This window comes from Anomaloglossus baeobatrachus, chromosome 6, assembly GCF_048569485.1.
Source record: "Anomaloglossus baeobatrachus isolate aAnoBae1 chromosome 6, aAnoBae1.hap1, whole genome shotgun sequence".
Classification (NCBI taxonomy): Eukaryota; Metazoa; Chordata; class Amphibia; order Anura; family Aromobatidae; genus Anomaloglossus; species Anomaloglossus baeobatrachus.
In genome coordinates, this window is record NC_134358.1 from 455,732,877 (window position 1) to 455,752,600 (window position 19,724).

General features: G+C 47.1%; 1 protein-coding gene across 1 annotated transcript; it reads right to left on the reverse strand.

Annotated features, from left to right (window-relative positions):
- Positions 1 to 1,986: 1,986 nt before the first annotated feature.
- Positions 1,987 to 19,540, reverse strand: RPL15 (ribosomal protein L15). Its single transcript, XM_075316656.1, has 3 exons — positions 19,359 to 19,540; positions 17,897 to 18,033; positions 1,987 to 2,340 (listed from the first exon to the last, which is right to left on the reverse strand). The coding sequence occupies exons 1-3, from the start codon at positions 19,528 to 19,530 to the stop codon at positions 2,035 to 2,037; spliced, it is 615 nt and encodes a 204-aa protein (XP_075172771.1). The 5' UTR covers positions 19,531 to 19,540; the 3' UTR covers positions 1,987 to 2,034.
- Positions 19,541 to 19,724: the final 184 nt, after the last annotated feature.

Below are 19,724 nucleotides of genomic sequence, written 5' to 3' on the forward strand. Positions count from 1 at the left end.
TCTGTGGGATTAAGGCCTGGAGACTGGCTTGCTCACTCCATGAACTTAATGTGCTTTTTTTTTTTGAGCCACTCCTTTGTTGCCTTGGCTTTATGTTTTGAGTTATTGTCGTGCTGGAATACACAGCCATGACAATTGTCATGTCCTGGCAGAGGGAAGGTTATCACTCAGGGTTTTACAGTACATGGCTCCATCCAGTGCTCCATTGATGCAGTAAAGTAGTCCTGTGCTCTTAGCAGAGAAAAAAAAACCCCACACTGCCTGTCTCCATAATATACCTCCATACGCCCCTCTCCATAATATCCTCCCACATTGCCCCTCTTCAGTATAACGTCAGCAAGGTGCTGACCTAATCACGCTGCTGCACATTGGGGCCCCAGTCCCGGCGCTACACTGTTCAAATGTATTTATGCCAGAGAAATGCAGATTCAATTAAGGAGGGAGCTGCAGTCAAAGCCACTCTCCTTAGCAGCATGCACGACAGGCAGCATTGGTTTATCTTGCTAACACGATCGCACTGCACAGCAGAGCCGAGGCGCCAGAGAACAGCACAGCACGCTGCGTCCTGGTCCTGCTGGTTTTAGCTGTGCAATCGCGTGCACAAGGGAAACCAATGCTGCCTGATGTATATACTGCTGAGGAGAGCAGAGGGGACTGTAGGTTGAGCGGCCCAGTACAGGGATCGGCCCTACTGGCATCTGCCAGAATGGCCAGTCCGGCTCTGTGGAGCTGACAAGTGCGGTCAGTTTTTTTTTTTCAACAGCACCATAAAGTAGCAAGCAGTTGGCATCGATCTGCAGCTTCATTTTTTTTTTTTTTTTTTTTTTTTTAACAGGAATGGAAGTTTCCTGTCAGAAATAAAAATTCCCTATTCTGCTTATCAGGTGTCCGATCACTTGGGCCTGCACCACTGATCAGCAAGTTGTCACTTCGCTAACTGCACAGCTCCTTCAATTATTGTTCAATAAATGTGCACTGGATATCAGGTTCAGGTTTAAAAAAAAAAAAAAAAACCTTCTGGAATTAGATACTGGTCAGCAGGCAAAACACCACTTCAATTTCCAGGTGAGCATATGGACAGTAACAGCAATAGACTGACTCGGACCCTACTGAATTGTATTGAAGCATTTGATGAGCATGCTCTAATCAGGGCATAGGTTAATTTGACAGGTGAGTATGTTAGGCTTCAGAGGAAAATGTCAAATGTACATGTATACTGCAATAGCAAGGTAATCAAACCAACACGCACCCCAAATTTAATATAAAAAAAAAAAGATATGGGGTCTATCTTATAATCCAGTGGTATCTTACCAGATTGGGGGGGGCAGCAGTGGTGGAGCAGGGGGTCACAGGAGGAAGAGGTGGTGGAGTAAGACAATGCTGTGGGCACTGTGAGGCAGGAGCATCCAGAAACTGTCCGCCGGGCGGGCTTCAAAGAAATGGTGCAGAGTCGGCACGTGTGCAGATTGAGTTCTCGGATCAAAATCTCATCTGCGCGCATGCCGCCTCCAACACAATCTCCCGGCAGCGAAAAATGGCACCTGGAGTCGGCACGTACGCATATGGAGCTCTCGGCTCAATGACAAGCCAAGATCTCATCTACGCAGGCACCACTTTCCTTAAGTCCGCTGCAGGAAGATCAATGGGCTGGAGGCAGCACGTGCGGAGACTAGATCTTGAGCAGAGAGCTCCATCTGCACACGCACCGACTCTGGGCGCCATTATTTGAAGCCTGCACCACTGACATTTTCAGAATGGTGACCCACTTGCGATGCTGTGGGCTCTGAGGCCCCTACCTCTTCTGACCCTTCACCACCACAGGTAAGCTACATTTGGATTATAAGACGCACCCCTCATTTTCCTCCAAAGTTTTTGGGAGGAAAAGTGAGTCTTATAATCCAAAAAAATAAAGTTCTTAATTCTATTCTAGAATAAGCGCTTGTCAACCTTTAGCTACTTTGAGGTTTTAAGCCAAAAACAGAAACATTTGTCCAAACAGCTTTATTTTTGTCAAATTTACAAGTACTATCCCAATTAGCGGTAACGGTGCAGCTGAAGAGTGTTGCGTCTTTTCCAGGCAGCATGACGAGAACCACCAATGGTGAGATGGAACTTGTGGCCCTTTCCAAGACCACGGCTCTTCTTGCCAGCTGACGTCAGGCCACGCATCTCTCTGTGCTTGTGCACAGCCTTTGTGATCCATTGGGTGTCTGGATTACGTCTGATTGCCTTGTGGAAGGTGTCAATGAGGATGACCTCAAAGAACTTGTAGGTAGAGTCTTCACCAACCCAGTAGGAGTTCAGAACTCTCAGTCCTCCACAGTGACGGCCAGCACGCTCCTAGAAAGAACCAGACAATGTTAGTTTTCTGCTCCGCTTTGTAATTTGCTTTTATACACGAGACACAAACGTCTTGGATTCACACTTGTTTCCTTTAAGTGAATTTTGAGGCAATAACTGCTCTGAAATCCACATTAAAAGGAGTCTGTCACCCCCAAAACACACAGTAAAGAATAAAAGTTACATTGGGGACTTTGCTACTAAAATATTTACTGCAGATATAATTTTTATAGAAAAAAAAGAAAAAATTACTTCCATATGCACAAGGACTTCATTGCACCCTTTATATTTGGTGTGGCCGAGTGCTCGGTATAATTACGCCCTTCAATCTGACAGTGCTTACCATCCCACAGCAAAGGCTGCCTGAACGCCACCGCGGTACTGAGACTGAAGGGGCCCAGCAGTGTCCACACAGACGTCCCCTCACCCCCAGCTCCTGTCTGCAGCCGCCACTCACTAAACTGATACAGGAGCCAGAAATGAGAGTGCCGGCACCAACATTGGGACCACGTCTGCATGACCCTGTGTCATACTGCTGGACGTGATCAATGTACCAGAGATTGACTTCAGGCAGTCAGCAACAGCATTTATACAGATTAATGAAAATGGAGCAGAGGTTATTTGCCCAGTATATACAATCAGGTATAATCTCCACATATACAGGTTAATGAATACTATAAGGCTATGTGCGCGTACAGCATCTTTCAGGTAAATGTAACGGAAAGCACAGCGGAAGCATCCCATAAAAAGGACATCGCAGTGTACATTTTCTTTATTATATCAAATAGATTAAGGCCTCATGCGCACGTTGAATAATTGCATGCATTTACTGCAGCGTAAATGCATGCGTCCTGCGCCCCCCTGCACAATATATGTAGATTCTATGGTGGGGGCAGCATCCCGAGCACATGAAATCGGCTATTTTTGTACAAAAAAATGGCATCAATTTTGAAGGGTTTCTGCAGTGATTTGATGCGCCCCTGTGCTGTCAAATTGCTGCAGAATATTAAGCAGTTACGTGCGCAGTGGAGGCCGTCAAGAGCATTTGAGGTATTGATGCTGCAGAATTTCTGCATTAGGCCCTGTGCGCACACTGCGTTTTTGCTGCAGTTTTTGTTTATAAGCTTCATGCAGTCCTTCCCCAGCAAAGTCTATGAGAAATCTGAAATGCTGTGCGCACACTTTTTCCTTACAGGTTTTGGTGCAGGTATTCTGCAGCAAAAAGAAGCAGCATGTCACTTTTCTGCAGGTCCCGGTGTTTTTCTGCCAGAGGGTGCTTTTTTTTGCTAAATAAACATAACGTGTTTGCGCACAGGGCCTTATAGTGTGTTTTTTTAATGTGAATTTCTATTGCATTTTTGATGTGTTTTTTTGTCTGGTGTGTCATGCTTAAAATAAAGCTGCTTTGTTTTTTGAAAGTTCCTGGTATTGACACCAAGGCCCTGTGCGCACTTACCGGACTTTGCCGCGTATTTTTTGGCGGTTTTGCTGCATGTTTCGCTGCAGAAAGAAGGGAATTTTGTTTACTTACCGTAAATTCCTTTTCTTCTAGCTCTAATTGGGAGACCCAGACAATTGGGTGTATAGCTACTGCCTCCGGAGGCCACACAAAGTATTACACTTAAAAGTGTAAGGCCCCTCCCCTTCTGCCTATACACCCCCCGTGGGATCACGGGCTCCTCAGTTTTAGTGCAAAAGCAAGAAGGAGGAAAGCCAATAAACTGGTTTAAAGCAAATTCAATCCGAAGGAATATCGGAGAACTGAAACCATTCAACATGAACAACATGTATATACAAAAAAACAGGGGTGGGTGCTGGGTCTCCCAATTAGAGCTAGAAGAAAAGGAATTTACGGTAAGTAAACAAAATTCCCTTCTTCTTTGTCGCTCTATTGGGAGACCCAGACAATTGGGATGTCCAAAAGCAATCCCTGGGTGGGTAAATAATACCGCGTAGTAGAGCCGTAAAACGGCCCCTTCCTACAAGTGGGCAACTGCCGCCTGAAGGACTCGTCTGCCTATGCTGGCATCCGCCGAAGCATAGGCATGCACCTGATAGTGTTTCGTGAAAGTGTGGAGGCTGGACCAGGTAGCCGCCTGACACACATGCTGAGCCGTAGCCTGGTGCCTCAAGCCCAGGACGCACCCACAGCTCTGGTAGAATGGACCTTCAGCCCTGAGGGAACCGTAAGCCCCGCAGAACGATAAGCTCGAGAATTGGTTCCTTGATCCACCGAGCCGGGCTTGATTTGGAAGCCTGCGACCCTTTACGCTGGCTAGCGACAAGGACAAGAATGCATCCGAGCGGCGCAGGGGCGCCGTACGATAGATGTAGAGTCTGAGTGCTCTCACCAGATCTAATCAAGTGCAAATCCTTTTCACATTGGTGAACTGGATGAGGACAAACAGAGGGTACGGGGATACCCTGATTGAGATGAAAGGGGGGAAACCACCTTAGAGATAAATTCCGGAACCGGACGCAGAACCCCTTGACCTGGTGAGACACCGGGAAGGGGGCCTTGCACGACAATGCTGCCCGGACAGACACTCTCCGAAGTGAAGTGACTGCCACAAGGAAAACCACTTTCTGCGAAAGGCGTGAGAGGGAAAAAACTCTCATAGGCTCGAATGGTGGTTTCTGAAGAACCATCAGCACTCTGTTCAAATCACAGGGTTCTAACAGTCGTTTGTAAGGAGGGACTAATCGGCAAACCCCCTGCAGGAACGTGCGTACCTGAGGAAGTGTTGCTAGGCGCTTCTGAAAAAAATACAGAGAGCGCTGAGAGTTGTCCCTTAAGGGAGCCGAGCGACAAACCTTTTTCCAAACCGGATTGCAGGAAGGAAAGAAAGTAGGCAAGGCAAATGGCCAGGGAGAAACTCCCTGAGCAGAGCACCAAGATAAGAATATCTTCCACGTTCTGTGGTAGATCTTGGCAGATGTGGGTTTTCTGGCCTGTCTCATAGTGGTAATGACCTCTTGAGATAACCCTGCAGATGCTAGGATCCAGGACTCAATGGCCACACCGTCAGGTTGAGGGCCGCAGAATTCAGATGGAAAAACGGCCCTTGAGACAGCAAGTCTGGTCGGTCTGGTAGAGCCCGCGAGATGCCACAGATCCGGGTACCACGACCTCGTTGGCCCGTCTGGAGCGACGAGGATGGCGCGGCGGCAGTCGGACCTGATCTTGCGTAACACTCTGGGCAACAGTGCCAGAGGAGGAAACACATAAGGGAGTTGAAACTGCGACCAATCCTGAACTAAGGCGTCTGCCGCCAGAGCTCTGTGATCTTGAGACCGTGCCATGAATGTTGGGACCTTGTTGTTGTGCCGGGACGCCATTAGGTCGACGTCCGGCATCTCCCAGCGGCAACAGATCTCCTGAAACACGTCCGGGTGAAGAGACCATTCCCCTGCGTCCATGCCCTGGCGACTGAGAAAATCTGCTTCCCAGTTTTCTACGCCCGGGATGTGAACTGCGGATATGGTGGAAATTCGGATCTGCTTGCCTTCCAGCCACTGCTGGAAGGCTTGTAGGGCAAGATACACTGCCCTGATTTCCAGAACATTGATCTGAAGGGTGGACTCCTGCTGAGTCCACGTACCTTGAGCCCTGTGGTGGAGAAAAACTGCTCCCCACCCTGACAGACTCGCGTCCGTTGTGACCACCGCCCAGGATGGGGGTAGGAAAGACTTTCCTTTTGACAATGAGGTGGGAAGAAGCCACTACTGAAGAGAATCCTTGGCCGCCTGAGAAAGGGAGACGTTCCTGTGTAGGGACGTCGACTTCCCGTCCCATTGGCGGAGAATGTCCCATTGTAGTGGACGCAGATGAAACTGCGCGAAAGGGACTGCCTCCATTGCTGCTACCATCTTCCCTAGGAAGTGCATGAGGCGTCTCAAGGGGTGCGACTGGCCCTGAAGGAGAGATTGCACCCCTGTCTGTAGTGAACGCTGTTTGTTCAGCGGAAGCATCACTATCGCTGAGAGAGTATGAAACTCCATGCCAAGATATGTTAGCGATTGGGTCGGGGTCAGATTTGACTTTGAAAAGTTGATGATCCACCCGAAACTCTGGAGAGTCTCCAGCGCAACGTTCAGGCTGTGTTGGCATGCCTCATGAGAGGGTGCCTTGACAAGTAGATCGTCCAAGTAAGGGATCACAGAGTGACCCTGAGAGTGCAGGACTGCTACTACTGCTGCCATGACCTTGGTGAAGACCCGTGGGGCTGTCGCCAGACCGAAAGGCAGGGCTACGAACTGAAGGTGTTCGTCTCCTATAACGAAGCGTAGAAAAACGCTGGTGCTCTGGAGCAATCGGCACGTGGAGATAAGCATCCATGATGTCTATTGATGCTAGGAAATCTCCTTGAGACATTGAGGCGATGACGGAGCGGAGGGATTCCATCCGGAACCGCCTGGTTTTCACATGCTTGTTGAGCAGTTTTAGGTCCAGAACAGGACGGAAAGACCCGTCCTTTTTTGGCACCACAACAAATTGGAGTAAAAACCGTGACCTTGCTCCTGAAGAGGAACAGGGATCACCACTCCTTCTGCCTTTAGAGAGCACCCGCCTGCAGAAGGGCATCGGCTCGGTCGGGAGGTGGAGAAGTTCTGAAGAATCGAGTCGGAGGACGAGAACTGAACTCTATCCTGTACCCGTGAGACAGAATGTCTCTCACCCAACGGTCTTTGACCTGTGGCAGCCAAATGTCGCCAAAGCGGGAGAGCCTGCCACCGACCGAGGATGCGGAGAAAGGAGGCCGAAAGTCATGAGGAAGCCGCCTTGGTAGCGGTTCCTCCGGCTGCCTTCTTTGGGCGTGACTGAGCCCGCCAAGAATCTGAGCTCCTCCGATCCTTTTGGACGAGGAGAATTGGGACCTGCCCGAGCCTCGAAAGGACCGAAACCTCGACTGTCCCCTCCTCTGTTGGGGTTTGTTAGGTTTGGGCTGGGGTAAGGAAGAATCCTTACCCTTGGACTGTTTAATGATTTCATCCAATCTCTCACCAAACAGTCTGTCACCAGAAAATGGCAAACTGGTTAAGCACTTATTTGGAAGCAGAATCTGCCTTCCATTCCCTTAACCACAAGGCTCTGCGTAAAACCACGGAGTTGGCGGACGCCACTGCCGTACGGCTCGTAGAGTCCAGGACAGCATTAATAGCGTAAGACGCAAATGCAGACATTTGAGAGGTTAAGGACGCTACTTGCGGAACAGATGTACGTGTGACAGTGTCAATCTGCGCAAGACCAGCTGAAATAGCTTGGAGTGCCCATACAGCTGCGAATGCTGGAGCAAACGACGCGCCGATAGCTTCATAGATGGATTTCAACCAGAGCGCCATCTGTCTGTCAGTGGCATCTTTAAGTGAAGCCCCATCGTCCACTGCAACTATGGATCTAGTCGCAAGCCTGGAGATTGGAGGATCCACCTTTGGACACTGGGTCCAGCACTTGACCACGTCAGGGGGAAAAAGATAACGTGTATCCTTAAGACGTTTGGAGAAACGCTTATCTGGATAAGCGTGGTGTTTGTGAACTGCTTCTCTGAAGTCAGAGTGGTCCAGAAAAGTACTCAATTTATGCTTGGGATACCTGAAATGGAATTTCTCCTGCTGTGAAGCTGACTCCTCCACTGGAGGAGCTGAGGGAGAAATATCCAACATTCCATTGATGGACGCTATAAGATCATTCACTATGGCGTCACCATCAGGGGTATCCAGATTGAGAGCGGTCTCAGGATCAGAATCCTGATCAGCTACCTCTGCCTCATCATACAGAGAGTCCTCCTGCTGGGACCCTGACCAGTGTGATGAAGTCGAGGGCCGCTCCCAGCGAGCTCGCTTAGGCTGTCTGGGACTGTCGTCCGTGTCAGAGCCTTCACCCTGGGATGCATGGGACCCCCCCGGAGCACGGATTTGTTCCAAATGAGGGGGGCCAGGGAGCATTGAATCAACAGTGCCCATGGTCTGAGTTACCGGTCTGGACTGCAAAGTCTCTAGGATTTTAGTCATAGTCAGAGACAATCTATCAGCAAAAACTGCAAACTCCGTCCCTGTCACCTGGACAGTGTTCACAGGTGGTTCTCCTTGGGCCACCTCTAGCAGAGACCCCGGCTGAGCAAGTGCTACAGGGGAGCATTGCACCCAATGGGGGTCAGTGGAACCTGCCGGTAGAAGCCTCACATGCGGTACAAGCAGCATAGAAAGCCTGTGCCTTGGCACCCTTGCTTTTTGCGGACGACATGCTGTTGTCTAGCCATCTAGGAGGGTATATAGCCAAGAATAGCGACCGTACAGTGCAATGTATAACATACAAGCATAAAGTACAAATGAACACCTCGGCACTAGTGGGGTCAGCACCTCAGGTGCTGCTTACCGCCCGCTCAAAAGCGGGTGTGTGGTCGCCCGAATCCTGTGTCTGGGTCTCCAAGAGCTTGTCTCCCTTCTCCAGCTCAGACTGCAAACAGGAATGGCTGCCGGCGTCCTGTGGAGAGGGGCGGGCCGTGGGCATGCCCCAGACAAAGTGCGGGAAACTGGCGTCTCACTGAGCCCAGTGAGGGGGCTGGAGTATGCTAAGCAGACTCCAGCCCTCGGCGCTGACGTTCTGAACAGCGTCCTGCCCTTCCCCTGACTGGCAGGCCTGGGGGCGGGAACGAAACTAGGCCGCAAAAGCCGGGGACTCGATTTATAAGCGCGGCCGTCGTATAAGCACGGCCAGCGCGGAAGTCCCCGGCGCACCACAAGTCCCAGCCGCGCCACAGTGTAAAAACAGCCAGCAGCGGCCGGCGCGGCAGTTCCTAATACATAAACTCACTCAGCTAAGCTGCAGTGAGTAATAGCACAAGCGCTCCGCGCTGTTGTCCCCGGCGCACTAACACACCCAGCATGCTGGTGTGTGTGTGCGCGATTTGTACGGGGACACAGAGTACCTTAATGTAGCAGGGCCCTGTCCCTGACGATACTCAGCTCCATATCCAGCAGGTTCTCCGGGGCTGTGGATGGAGCACGGTCTCAGTGCCTGGAGACCGGTAAGATCCCACTTCACCCAGAGCCCTGAGGGGGATGGGGAAGGAAAGCAGCATGTGGGCTCCAGCCTCCGTACCCGCAATGGATACCTCAACCTTAACAAACACCGCCGACAAGAGTGGGGTGAGAAGGGAGCATGCTGGGGGCCCTGTATGGGCCCACTTTTCTTCCATCCGACATAGTCAGCAGCTGCTGCTGACTAAAACAGTGGAGCTATGCGTGGATGTCTGACCTTCGCACAAAGCATGAAAACTGAGGAGCCCGTGATCCCACGGGGGGTGTATAGGCAGAAGGGGAGGGGCCTTACACTTTTAAGTGTAATACTTTGTGTGGCCTCCGGAGGCAGTAGCTATACACCCAATTGTCTGGGTCTCCCAATAGAGCGACAAAGAAATGTTCATAACATCTCTGCAGTGAATCACCAGCAAAACCTATGGGAAAAAAAATCCTGTGCGCACTAGGCGGATTTTGACAGCTGCATGTTTTTGCTGCGGGATTTCCGCAGCAAAAACAATTGCATGTCAATTCTTTTCCGCACGTCGCTGCAGGATTTCACTCCATTGACTCCAATGTAATCGTGAAATCCCGCAGGGAATAACACAGGCAGCAAATTCTGTGCGGTTCACTGCGTTTTCCTGCGTTATTCCCTGCGGTATTTCGCGGTTTAGCTCCGGTAATGTACATCGCTTGCCTGCGGTTTTGCAGGGAAGTGATGTCATTACAGGAAGAGGAAGCGGAGGAGAGAGTAAACACACACACACATCACAGACACAGACAGACATCACAGACATAGAACACAGACACATAGAACACACACATAGAAAGCAAACGGACATATAAAAAAAACAAAGCACGTGGGCTCCGCTGCATATTTACAGTCCAGCCGAGGTAAGCACACAGCGGCGGCCCGTTATTCTCAGGCTGGGGAGGGAGAGGGGCAGGGTTAATGTCCCCCGCCTCACTCCCCCTCCTGCAGCCGAGATTATCAGCCGCAGCTGCCCTGGGACTGTCGCATGCATTATGCGGCACTACAGGAGTGTCCCCGGCTCTTCCTGCAGCCGTGTAGCAGTGGCAGTCAAGGTAATACAAGGGGTTAATGGTGGCGGATCACCGCCATTAACTCCAGGCTTGATCATGGCAGTGTCTATGTGACAGCTGACATGATCAACCCGTAAGTAAAGTGAAAAAACACAGACACCGAAAAATCCTTTATTTTAAATAAAACACAAACAAGCCTTGTTCACCCTTTTATTAACCCCTCCCGAAACAAAGCTCCGACGTAATCCACAGCTCCTGCTCTGCTTACATCCAGCCGTGACTGACACTTCACGGAGCTGAATGCAGCCTCGCAACGAGACAGCAGAGGTAATTACCGGTCATTTCCCACGGCCGGTAATGTGAACTCCCTGCCGACCGTGGGAAATGCAGTGTGCTCACAGGGACTCTATCCCTCTATCTATCCCTCTGTCTGTCTATTTTTCTATCTATTCTTCTGTCTATATCTCAGAATGAAATGACTTTTTTCTTCAATGTGCTTTATTGCATTGAATGCAATAAAGCACATGCCAACCCGCACGCGGCAAAACCGCGGCAATACCGAACAATGCCGCGGTAAAACTGCGGCAAACCGCATGCGGTTTTCGGGTGCGGTTTGCCGCGTTTTTTTTTTACCGCGGGTGCGGTAATCTTTGAATACTTGCGGAATTTTCTTGAGAAAATTCCATTTTCCAGTGCGCACAGGGCCTTAGATGTGAATTACATTGGGTTTGGGTTTTTTTTGTTTATTTTTTATAGGTTTGCACAGTGGAAACAAACTGCATGTGAGGGGGTTTTTTTTGTACCTGCAGATTTTCAGTATCTTGTTCAAGTCTATGGTGAAATTCCACACAGAAAACTGAGCGCATAAGCTAGAGAATTTGTCATGCTGCAGATTGGAAAGTGCTCCACAGGTGAGTGTACCCAGCATAAAACGGGTTGTGCACTAAAGACAACCCCTTCTCATTTCACTTGCTTCCCCCTGTAAAAATAAGTAAGGCTATACAGTGGAACCTTGGTTTAAAAGTAACTTGGTTTGAGAGAATTTTGCAAGACAAGCAAAGCTTTTTACACATTTGTAAGTTTGCTTAAGAGCAATGCTTTGCAGGAAGAGCAAATACTCACCGTGCACACGTCTGGCTGTTCTGTCCTTTCACCGAGCTCTGACCCTCTCTGGAGGTAACTTTCTGTATATAGGTACTGTACACTGTATGCAGTATACCATTGTACAGTACAGTATATTATATAAAATTTGCATTTGTGGATACAGTATTTATTTTCTGCTAACCAGTGCAGCACATTGCTTAGACTATGTCTCGCACACCAACAATTCTATTGTAAGCTAAACTACAGTTTAATTTGTTTTATATGCTTTTACTGTACAGTATTTTGTATCAGTGTAGTGTAATTTTATATCAATACAGAACATTATTTTGTATTACTGTAATAAGGTTGTATAAATACAGTAAATATTTTTGGATTGTGGGACGAATTGTCTGTGTTTCAATTATTTCCTATGGGAAAATTTGCTTTGATATAAGAGTAACTTTGTTTAAGAGCACAGTCCGGGAACAAATTATGCTCATAATGCAAGGTTCCACTGTACTCTGCTGCGGCCGCCGTTCTAGTGATGTCTGAATTCTGTGTTCCCGGGGCCAAGGTGACTTGACACGCGAGCCCTGCGACCAATCTGAGCCAGCATCTGTCTCCCCGTGCTCACATCCTGCTCAAAAATGTCCGAAGGCAGGCAGAGAGGTCAGGTGCTGATTGTTATGACACACGGGCGCCAGGAACACAGCTTTACACATGGCTGCAATGGCGGCCACAGCAGAGGGGAGTATAGGCTTATTTATTTTTATGAGGCAAACAAAAACAAGTTGTCCAAGTAGTGGACAACCCCTTTAAAAAGAAGCACAGTGCAAATTAAAAAAAAAAAAAAAAAATTGCGCTTTTGTTGCCATTTTTTGGGATGTGGGCCTATGTGGCGGCTTATTTTTGGTGTCCTGAGCCGACAGTGTCATTTTTAGATAGATGCGATGTTTTGATCAGTTCTTGTTGCAGTGACCAAAACATTTTAATTCTAGGGTTTTGATTTTCTCTTCTTGTTACACCCTTTACCGATCTCACATTAAATTTTATATTTTCATATATCATTTGGTATCGCCGTGATCTGTTTTACTTTTTAAAATGAGGCAATTTTTAAAAAAACACCGACTTTTTACTTCCTGAAGCGCATACATTGAGATCACCTCTGCTGTTCAGCATTTCTGCTGTGCTGAAGCATCGCTCTGATCTCCTGTGAATGCAGGCACTCAGCCGTCATTCACTGACAGGCAGTAAGCAGCTGACCCCGGCTGTCATAACCCGTTGGCACCCTGTGATCATGTCACGGGGCTGCAGATTGGGGTGGAGCATGACGCGCTTCATCCCCGAAGCATGTTAAATCCCACTGCCAAGAGACTGATAGCAAGATTTAACTGGTTAACAGGGTTTAGGTGGATCTCTGATCCACCTGCACATGTAGGGTGATCAGATTAGCCGACGTGTTGTGGGTTCACTACGTGAGCTCATATTAAAGAGACAGACACCCTTGGAAGCATTAGTACATCCAAACGCCCACCTGTTGTAGTACCAAGGGTCAAACTAGCTCCAGTCTATTAAATAGTCCACGGTAAGGCTAGATCAGCACTATAAGGCCTTGTGCGCACTAGAAAATGGAATTTTCCTAAGAAAATTCTGCAGGCTCTGAAAGATTTCCGCATCCGCGGAAAAAAACAAAACCCCGCACCGAAAGTCGCATGCGTTTTGTTGCGGTTTTTCCGCAGGTTGGTACATGTGTTTTAATGCATTCAATGTAATAAAGAATAATAATAAAAAAAAAAAAAAAAAAAAGTCATTTCCTTCTGATATAGATAGATAAATATAGAATAGATAGATATATAATAGATAATCAATAGATAGAGTCTTTCACATTACCGGCCGTGGGAAATGACCTGTGGTTACCCCTGCAGTCTCATTACCAGGCTGCATTCAGTACAGTGTGTCAGACGCGGCTGCAGCAGTCTGCAAGCGTCGTGGGACCTGTGTGGATTACGCCGGAGCTGTGTGTTGGGAGGGGTTAACAGGGGTTTTTTTTGCCATTTTATTTAAAATAAAGGATTTTTCGGTGTGTGTTTATTCACTTTACTTATGGGTTAATCATGTAAGCTGTCTCAGACGCTGCCATGATTAAGCCAGGACTTAGTGGCAGCGATCCGCTGCCATTAACTCGTTATTACTCTGATTGCCGTGATGCGGTGGCAATCTGGAAGTCCGGGGACATTCCGTGACTGTCGCATAATGGATGCGACAGTCCCGGGGCAGCAGCGGGCTGATATTCTTGGCTGCGGGAGGGGGGCATTAACCCTGGCCCACGTCTTCCCCAGCCTGAGAATATTGGGCCGCCGCTGTGTGTTTACCTCGGCTGGACAGTAAAAATACAGCGGAGCCCATGAGGTTTTTTTTTTTGTTTTTTATATTTAATATGTACTTTTGATTTCTATGTGTATGCCATGTCTGTGTGTGTGTGTGTGATGATGTGTGTCTACTCTGCTTCGCTTCCTCTTCCTGTGATAATGACATCACTTCCCTGCAAAATGCAGGCAGTAATAAACATTATGTCCCGAAAACCGCAAAATGCCGCAGGGAATAACGCAGGAAAACGCAATGAACCGCACACAATTTGCTTCCTGCGTTACTCCCTGCGAGATTTCACGATTACATGGCAGTCAATGGAGTGAAATCCCGCAGCTACCTGCTGAAAAGAAGTGACATGCAATTGTTTTTGCTGCAGGAATCCCGCAGCAAAACATGCAGCTGTCAAAATCCGCATAGTGCGCACAGCATTTTTCCCATTGGATTTGCTGGTGAATCACTGCAGAAAGGTTATGAACATTTTCTGCAGCGAAACATGCAGCAAATCTGCGGGAAAATCCGGCTAGTGCGCACAGAGCCTAAGGGCTTGTTCACACAACACATTACGTGAATTACACTGGTTCCTCAGAAACCTGAAAAAACGCTAACAAATCTCAAAAGATTGAGCATTCATTTCTAGGCAAAAAAGCCTCGCTGCTCATATGTTCATGCCGAGACGCAGAACTGTTTGCAAAGATGCCAAGCGGTTAAAGGAGCACTTTAGGAGTATTTTTTCAAGCATTTTTGCTTCAAGAACAAATGGCTGCTTCTTCATTGTTAAAGGAAATCTGTCACCAGGTTTTTGTCACTGAAATCTAAGAGCAGCATAATGTAGCGACAGATTCCAGTGATGTGTCACTTACTGGGGCTGTGTAGTATAGTGTACTTTGCATAAGATCACTGATCAGTAGATCATTACAGGACTAGTAAACCTGCTGCCACAGTCCTCCATATTCATGAGCTCGGTATGCCCTGCCCCAACCACTGACCGCTCTCTGTACACTGCACAAGGGCAGAAAGCTGCCAATCAGTGGTGTGGCCGGGGTTATACAGAGCTCAACATTCAGAGAACTGCTAGATCTGCAGGAGATCAAAAATCAGTTTTATTAAGATAAGCAGCCCAGTAAGTGACATCACCAGAATCTGTGTCTCTGCTCTTACATCATGCTGCTCTCAGATAATATTGCTTATAGAGAATTCCTAAGAAAACACCAGTTAAAAAGATGGCTTGAAATATCAAAAAAGCATTGAGGCGAAGACACTCAGGTGTACACAACACCAGAGAGCAATCCCTACTGGAAAGTTGTCTGTCAATGTGCTTTAAAGAACCCACATCACCCTTTACAGGTGGCAATAATTCTCACTGACAGGAGATGGGGAAAGCTGTGTGGGCTCCGGGGCAAATCAAGATCACACGGACCCTGTGCTACCAACATCTTTCAGCATTTACTTTACAATAGGAGGCCAAAAACCGCACCATAACAGTTACCAGCATCTGATAATGTAAATAATGTCACATCCTTATTCTGGTTACGGGAGAGGCAGAAGCCATTATTTAGGCAAATTTCCCAGTGTGAAAACATGGCGGAATTCATTTATTATACGTTACTTATATAGCGCCATCATATTCCACAGCGCTTTAGAGATCACTGTCCCCATCGGGTTCAATCTAAATTCCTTATATCAGTAGGTTTGGAGTGTGGGAGGAAACCAGCGGGAAAACTTCACAAACACAGGAAGAATATATAAACTCCTTGCAGATGTGGTCCTTTTTGGGGATTTGAACCCAGGACCCCAGCGCTGCAAAAAAACAAGTGCTAACCACTGAGCCCACACTGGAAGCTCAACTGATTTACAAAGTGCATGAGAGGTCTTAAAATCTCATGGACATGCTGCAAAATGTATCTAGTGTAAGTTGCCAAGAGATGCAAGTATGAGATCCTCAGCCTCACCTTATGCGGTGGATGTAGGTGAACTATAAAAGTGAGACTTGTGGCTGTCCCTGTGCCATCTCCACAATACGATCAGCAGGGAATATGCACATGTACACGCTGCTTAGACCAACAACTTAAGAGGTCCCCCACATCTGTAGTTATGCAAGAATTGCTCTATCTTGCCAATATACATCAAGTCATGGTGGCTAGTGACTACCCAAACTTCTGATTTCTTATATTTAGCACAGATATTATACATCTTATCCAGTTCGAGAACTTGTCCATCTTCAGTAGAGAAAGACAAAAGTGCAAAGATCTTTGCACAGTAATGTGGTGCTTGACCCCTGAAAGATAATCACCTGACACACACAGATTTAAAAGGGGTTTTCCACCACTGGGGGCTTCTTTCCTGCTGCATAATCATCACCAACAACGGGGGTAGGTAACATAGTAACATTCAAAACAGAAAAAAAAAAAAAAAAAAAAAAAAAAAAAAAAAAGGACTGGGGTATCAAAGCCAATAGATCATAACTATAAAGGCACTATATCAATGATCACCAAGAGATAACATTCACTTTGATCCCTTATTTTGGTTGGGGCCATGTCAGTGAGTTTGTCTGCCATGGTGTCTTGATGATCATTGAGCTCTTGACTTTGTATTTATGATCTATGGATTTGATATGTAATTTTTTTTTAATAATGCTGTTGTATTGTGGCATACGTATTTATACACTGACCTATTACCTTTGTGTTGGGCTTTTTCTCTTGCATTTTTTCATTGTGTTATTCCTGTATGTGCCCAGCCTTATACATAACTTATGTGTTTTCTGGTTGTCTGACCTAGTGTCGATTCATTTAGTCTTTAAATCTTTCAAGAACACTTGAAGATTAATTGACACTGTCCTTACACTTGGTCGTTCCATGCAATTTCTTTCGGTTAGTTAAATACATATTTGAGGCTCAAAGTTTTTTCAGCTTAAACATTTTGCACCCTGTGGCTATTAGAGGCAGTTTTAATGAATTTAATACTGATGTGGTCATAAATCAGCTGAGAGATCAAAGACCGATAAGTTACATACTCCCATCACCTAATCTGAACGCGCGCTCACTGAAGGATTCTCAGTTACCTCATTCTGCAGCAAGCCATATATAGTGCAACACAGACATTAAAGGAAATTGTATAAATCTTGTCATAAAACCCAATGTAAAAATGATTAAGCCATGAAAACATGGATTCAAATTTAAGTTGTTCTCAGCAGTACACAACACATTTAAAGGGAACCTGTCAGGTCCAATATGCACTCAGGACCACGGGCAGTTCTGGGTGCATATTGCTAATAGTGCATAGATAAAGCGATCTTTAGAAAAAGTATTTATAAAGATCTTTTATCGTATGCTAATGAGCGAGGGGACTACTCCCCTGGGCGTTAGTTCCCTGGCCAGTCGCCCCCATTAGTATATTAGTACACCCCTGTGGGTGTGCTAACATGCTAATGAATGTACAGGGTCACATTATTTCACAAACCTCTCCGGCTGCCATCGTGTCTGACGGGGGATTTCGTCTCAGTGCGCATGACCCTGGAGTTTCGGTCATGCGTACCATTTCAGTTTGAAGCCAGGACGCCTACACCCGGCTTCATAGTGCACATAACCGAAACTCCGGAGTCATGCGCACTGAGCCGAAATCCCCCGTTGGGCGGCGGAAACGTGACTGAGCTCATCACGTGACGCTGTATATTCATTAGCATGTTATCACACCCACAGGGACATACTAACATGCTAATGGGGGCAATTGGCCGAGGAACTAACGCCCAGGGGACTAATGCCCGTACTCATTAGCATATGATAAAAGATTTTTAGAAATACTTTTCCAAAGATCTCTATCTAAGTTAGTGTATACAGGAACGGTTACGCAGGGATTAGCAATATGGACCCAGAACTGCTTGTTGTTCTGACTGCATATTGCACCTGACAGGTTCCCTTTCAGTTGAGCATCCAGTTATATCCGTACCTTGAGCACGAGGGCAATACAGAACATAAATCGCTTACATACAGCAACAAAACATCTCACAAGATAAAGCTATAGACGACATTTTATGCCTCCTCACCTCAGCGACAGATTGCAGGCTGCGAGCAAACTTGATCTGGTTTACACCATGGTGCACAGGCTTGCCATAGGTTGCACCCTTGGGCACTGGGCGTTTGCGGCCACCACGCCGAACTCTGATGCGGTAGATAACGTAACCTAAGGGTATAAAGAGAAAACATAAGAATACAGAAAACTCCCATCCACAGTATCCTACACTAGAGCATTGCACTATCAGACCGATCATGTATACCACTGAAGTACACAAGGCTATGGGGTCACATGAACATTTGCAAAACAAGACCCCAATACCACTGCGTCAGCCTAATGATTATTTTTTGTCAGGACTTGAGTCTAAACCAGGCCTCCGACTCCCTCCTACAGGGCTCATTTAAAGATTGGCCACTCTTTCACATTGATGGTTAAGATGTGTTAGCAATGTCTGATCGGTCAGGGTTAGACACCCCGCACATCAGCTGTTGTCCGTGCCGGCAGCAGGAAAGCTCAGTTCTGGAGCGGACCAGTCTTCTAATACCGGCCGGGTACTGAACATCAGGCTATCAATATGAATGGGAGGAAAGTGTATTATACCCGACAGATATCAGAAGACCGGGCAACTCCGGAACTGAGCATGTCCTGCCGCCGCCGCCACTGAGAACAGCTGATCGGCAGGGGGTGCCAGACCCCGGAAAATCAGACATGAACGATCTATCCTAAGGATAGGCCATCAATGTAAAAGTCATGGACAACCTTGTAAATGATAACTTTACTGTAGTAAAATGGTAACATCAGGCTACTAGTATGATCCAATAATCAAGCAGCTTAGATAGAACATAGCATTTTTTGGAATACAACTTTAGAAATCAAAAAATGTAATAAATTATAACTACTTGCAATAAGTAGGGAAACATTTTGCAACAAAACCTACTGAACAACACTTGTGGAGCCTATGAATTTGTTCTGCATCCATCAGATCCTCCTTTTATAAACTACCTCAATTTTCATGTAAATATTTTAAGGCCGGAGAACAACCTCTCTATAGTAACGTGGGTTGGTGGCAAAGCGGTGACCACATGGCCACATCTCTAACAATCCACGGCATAATGGATCGGCCTCATGCAGTCAGGGCTGATGAACGGCTGAACGCTTCTAATTTGAGAGAAAGTGAAAAATGTTGCAGAAATCTGGTCACTTTGCTATGGAAATGGAGCCTAGGTCACTGTAACAACGCTTTGCGCCAATTTAGTATATATCTTAGGAGTCTTGTTGGTGCATTTTATACCGACTACAGGAAAATGGACACTGACTCCACAGCACTGTGTTTGGTTACAAAACAAATAATGGAAAAAAAACCACTAAAGTAAATAAAACTTAATATTTGTCAGATGAACCATAATGGGACGTCACCTGCCCGAGACCACCGGAAGCTGAAGGGGCAGTGCTGGAATGAAAAACCGAAAGATGCCTGGTGACTCAGTACCCACCTTGCTTGGCCTTGTACCCCAGTCTACGAGCCTTGTCTGGGCGGGTGGGACGTGGTGCGCGGTGCAGGGAGGACAGTTGGCGATATTGCCAGCAGCGGACGCGCAGGAGGAACCTCATCACATCGGACTGCTTCTTCCTCCATAGCTCCTGCATGTACTTGTAGGCACCCATGCTGGCAAACTGGGGAAGAAAAGAAAAAAAACAAAAAAAAAAACAAACAGATTTAGGACACCGAGGACATCACACATGGAAACCAGGATCATTCCAGGACCAATAGTGCAGGGATCCCCCATACTGCAGGGAAACTTCATCCAGGCCCCCCAATACTGCAAGGATCCTTCCTCCCCCTCCAATACTGCAGGGTT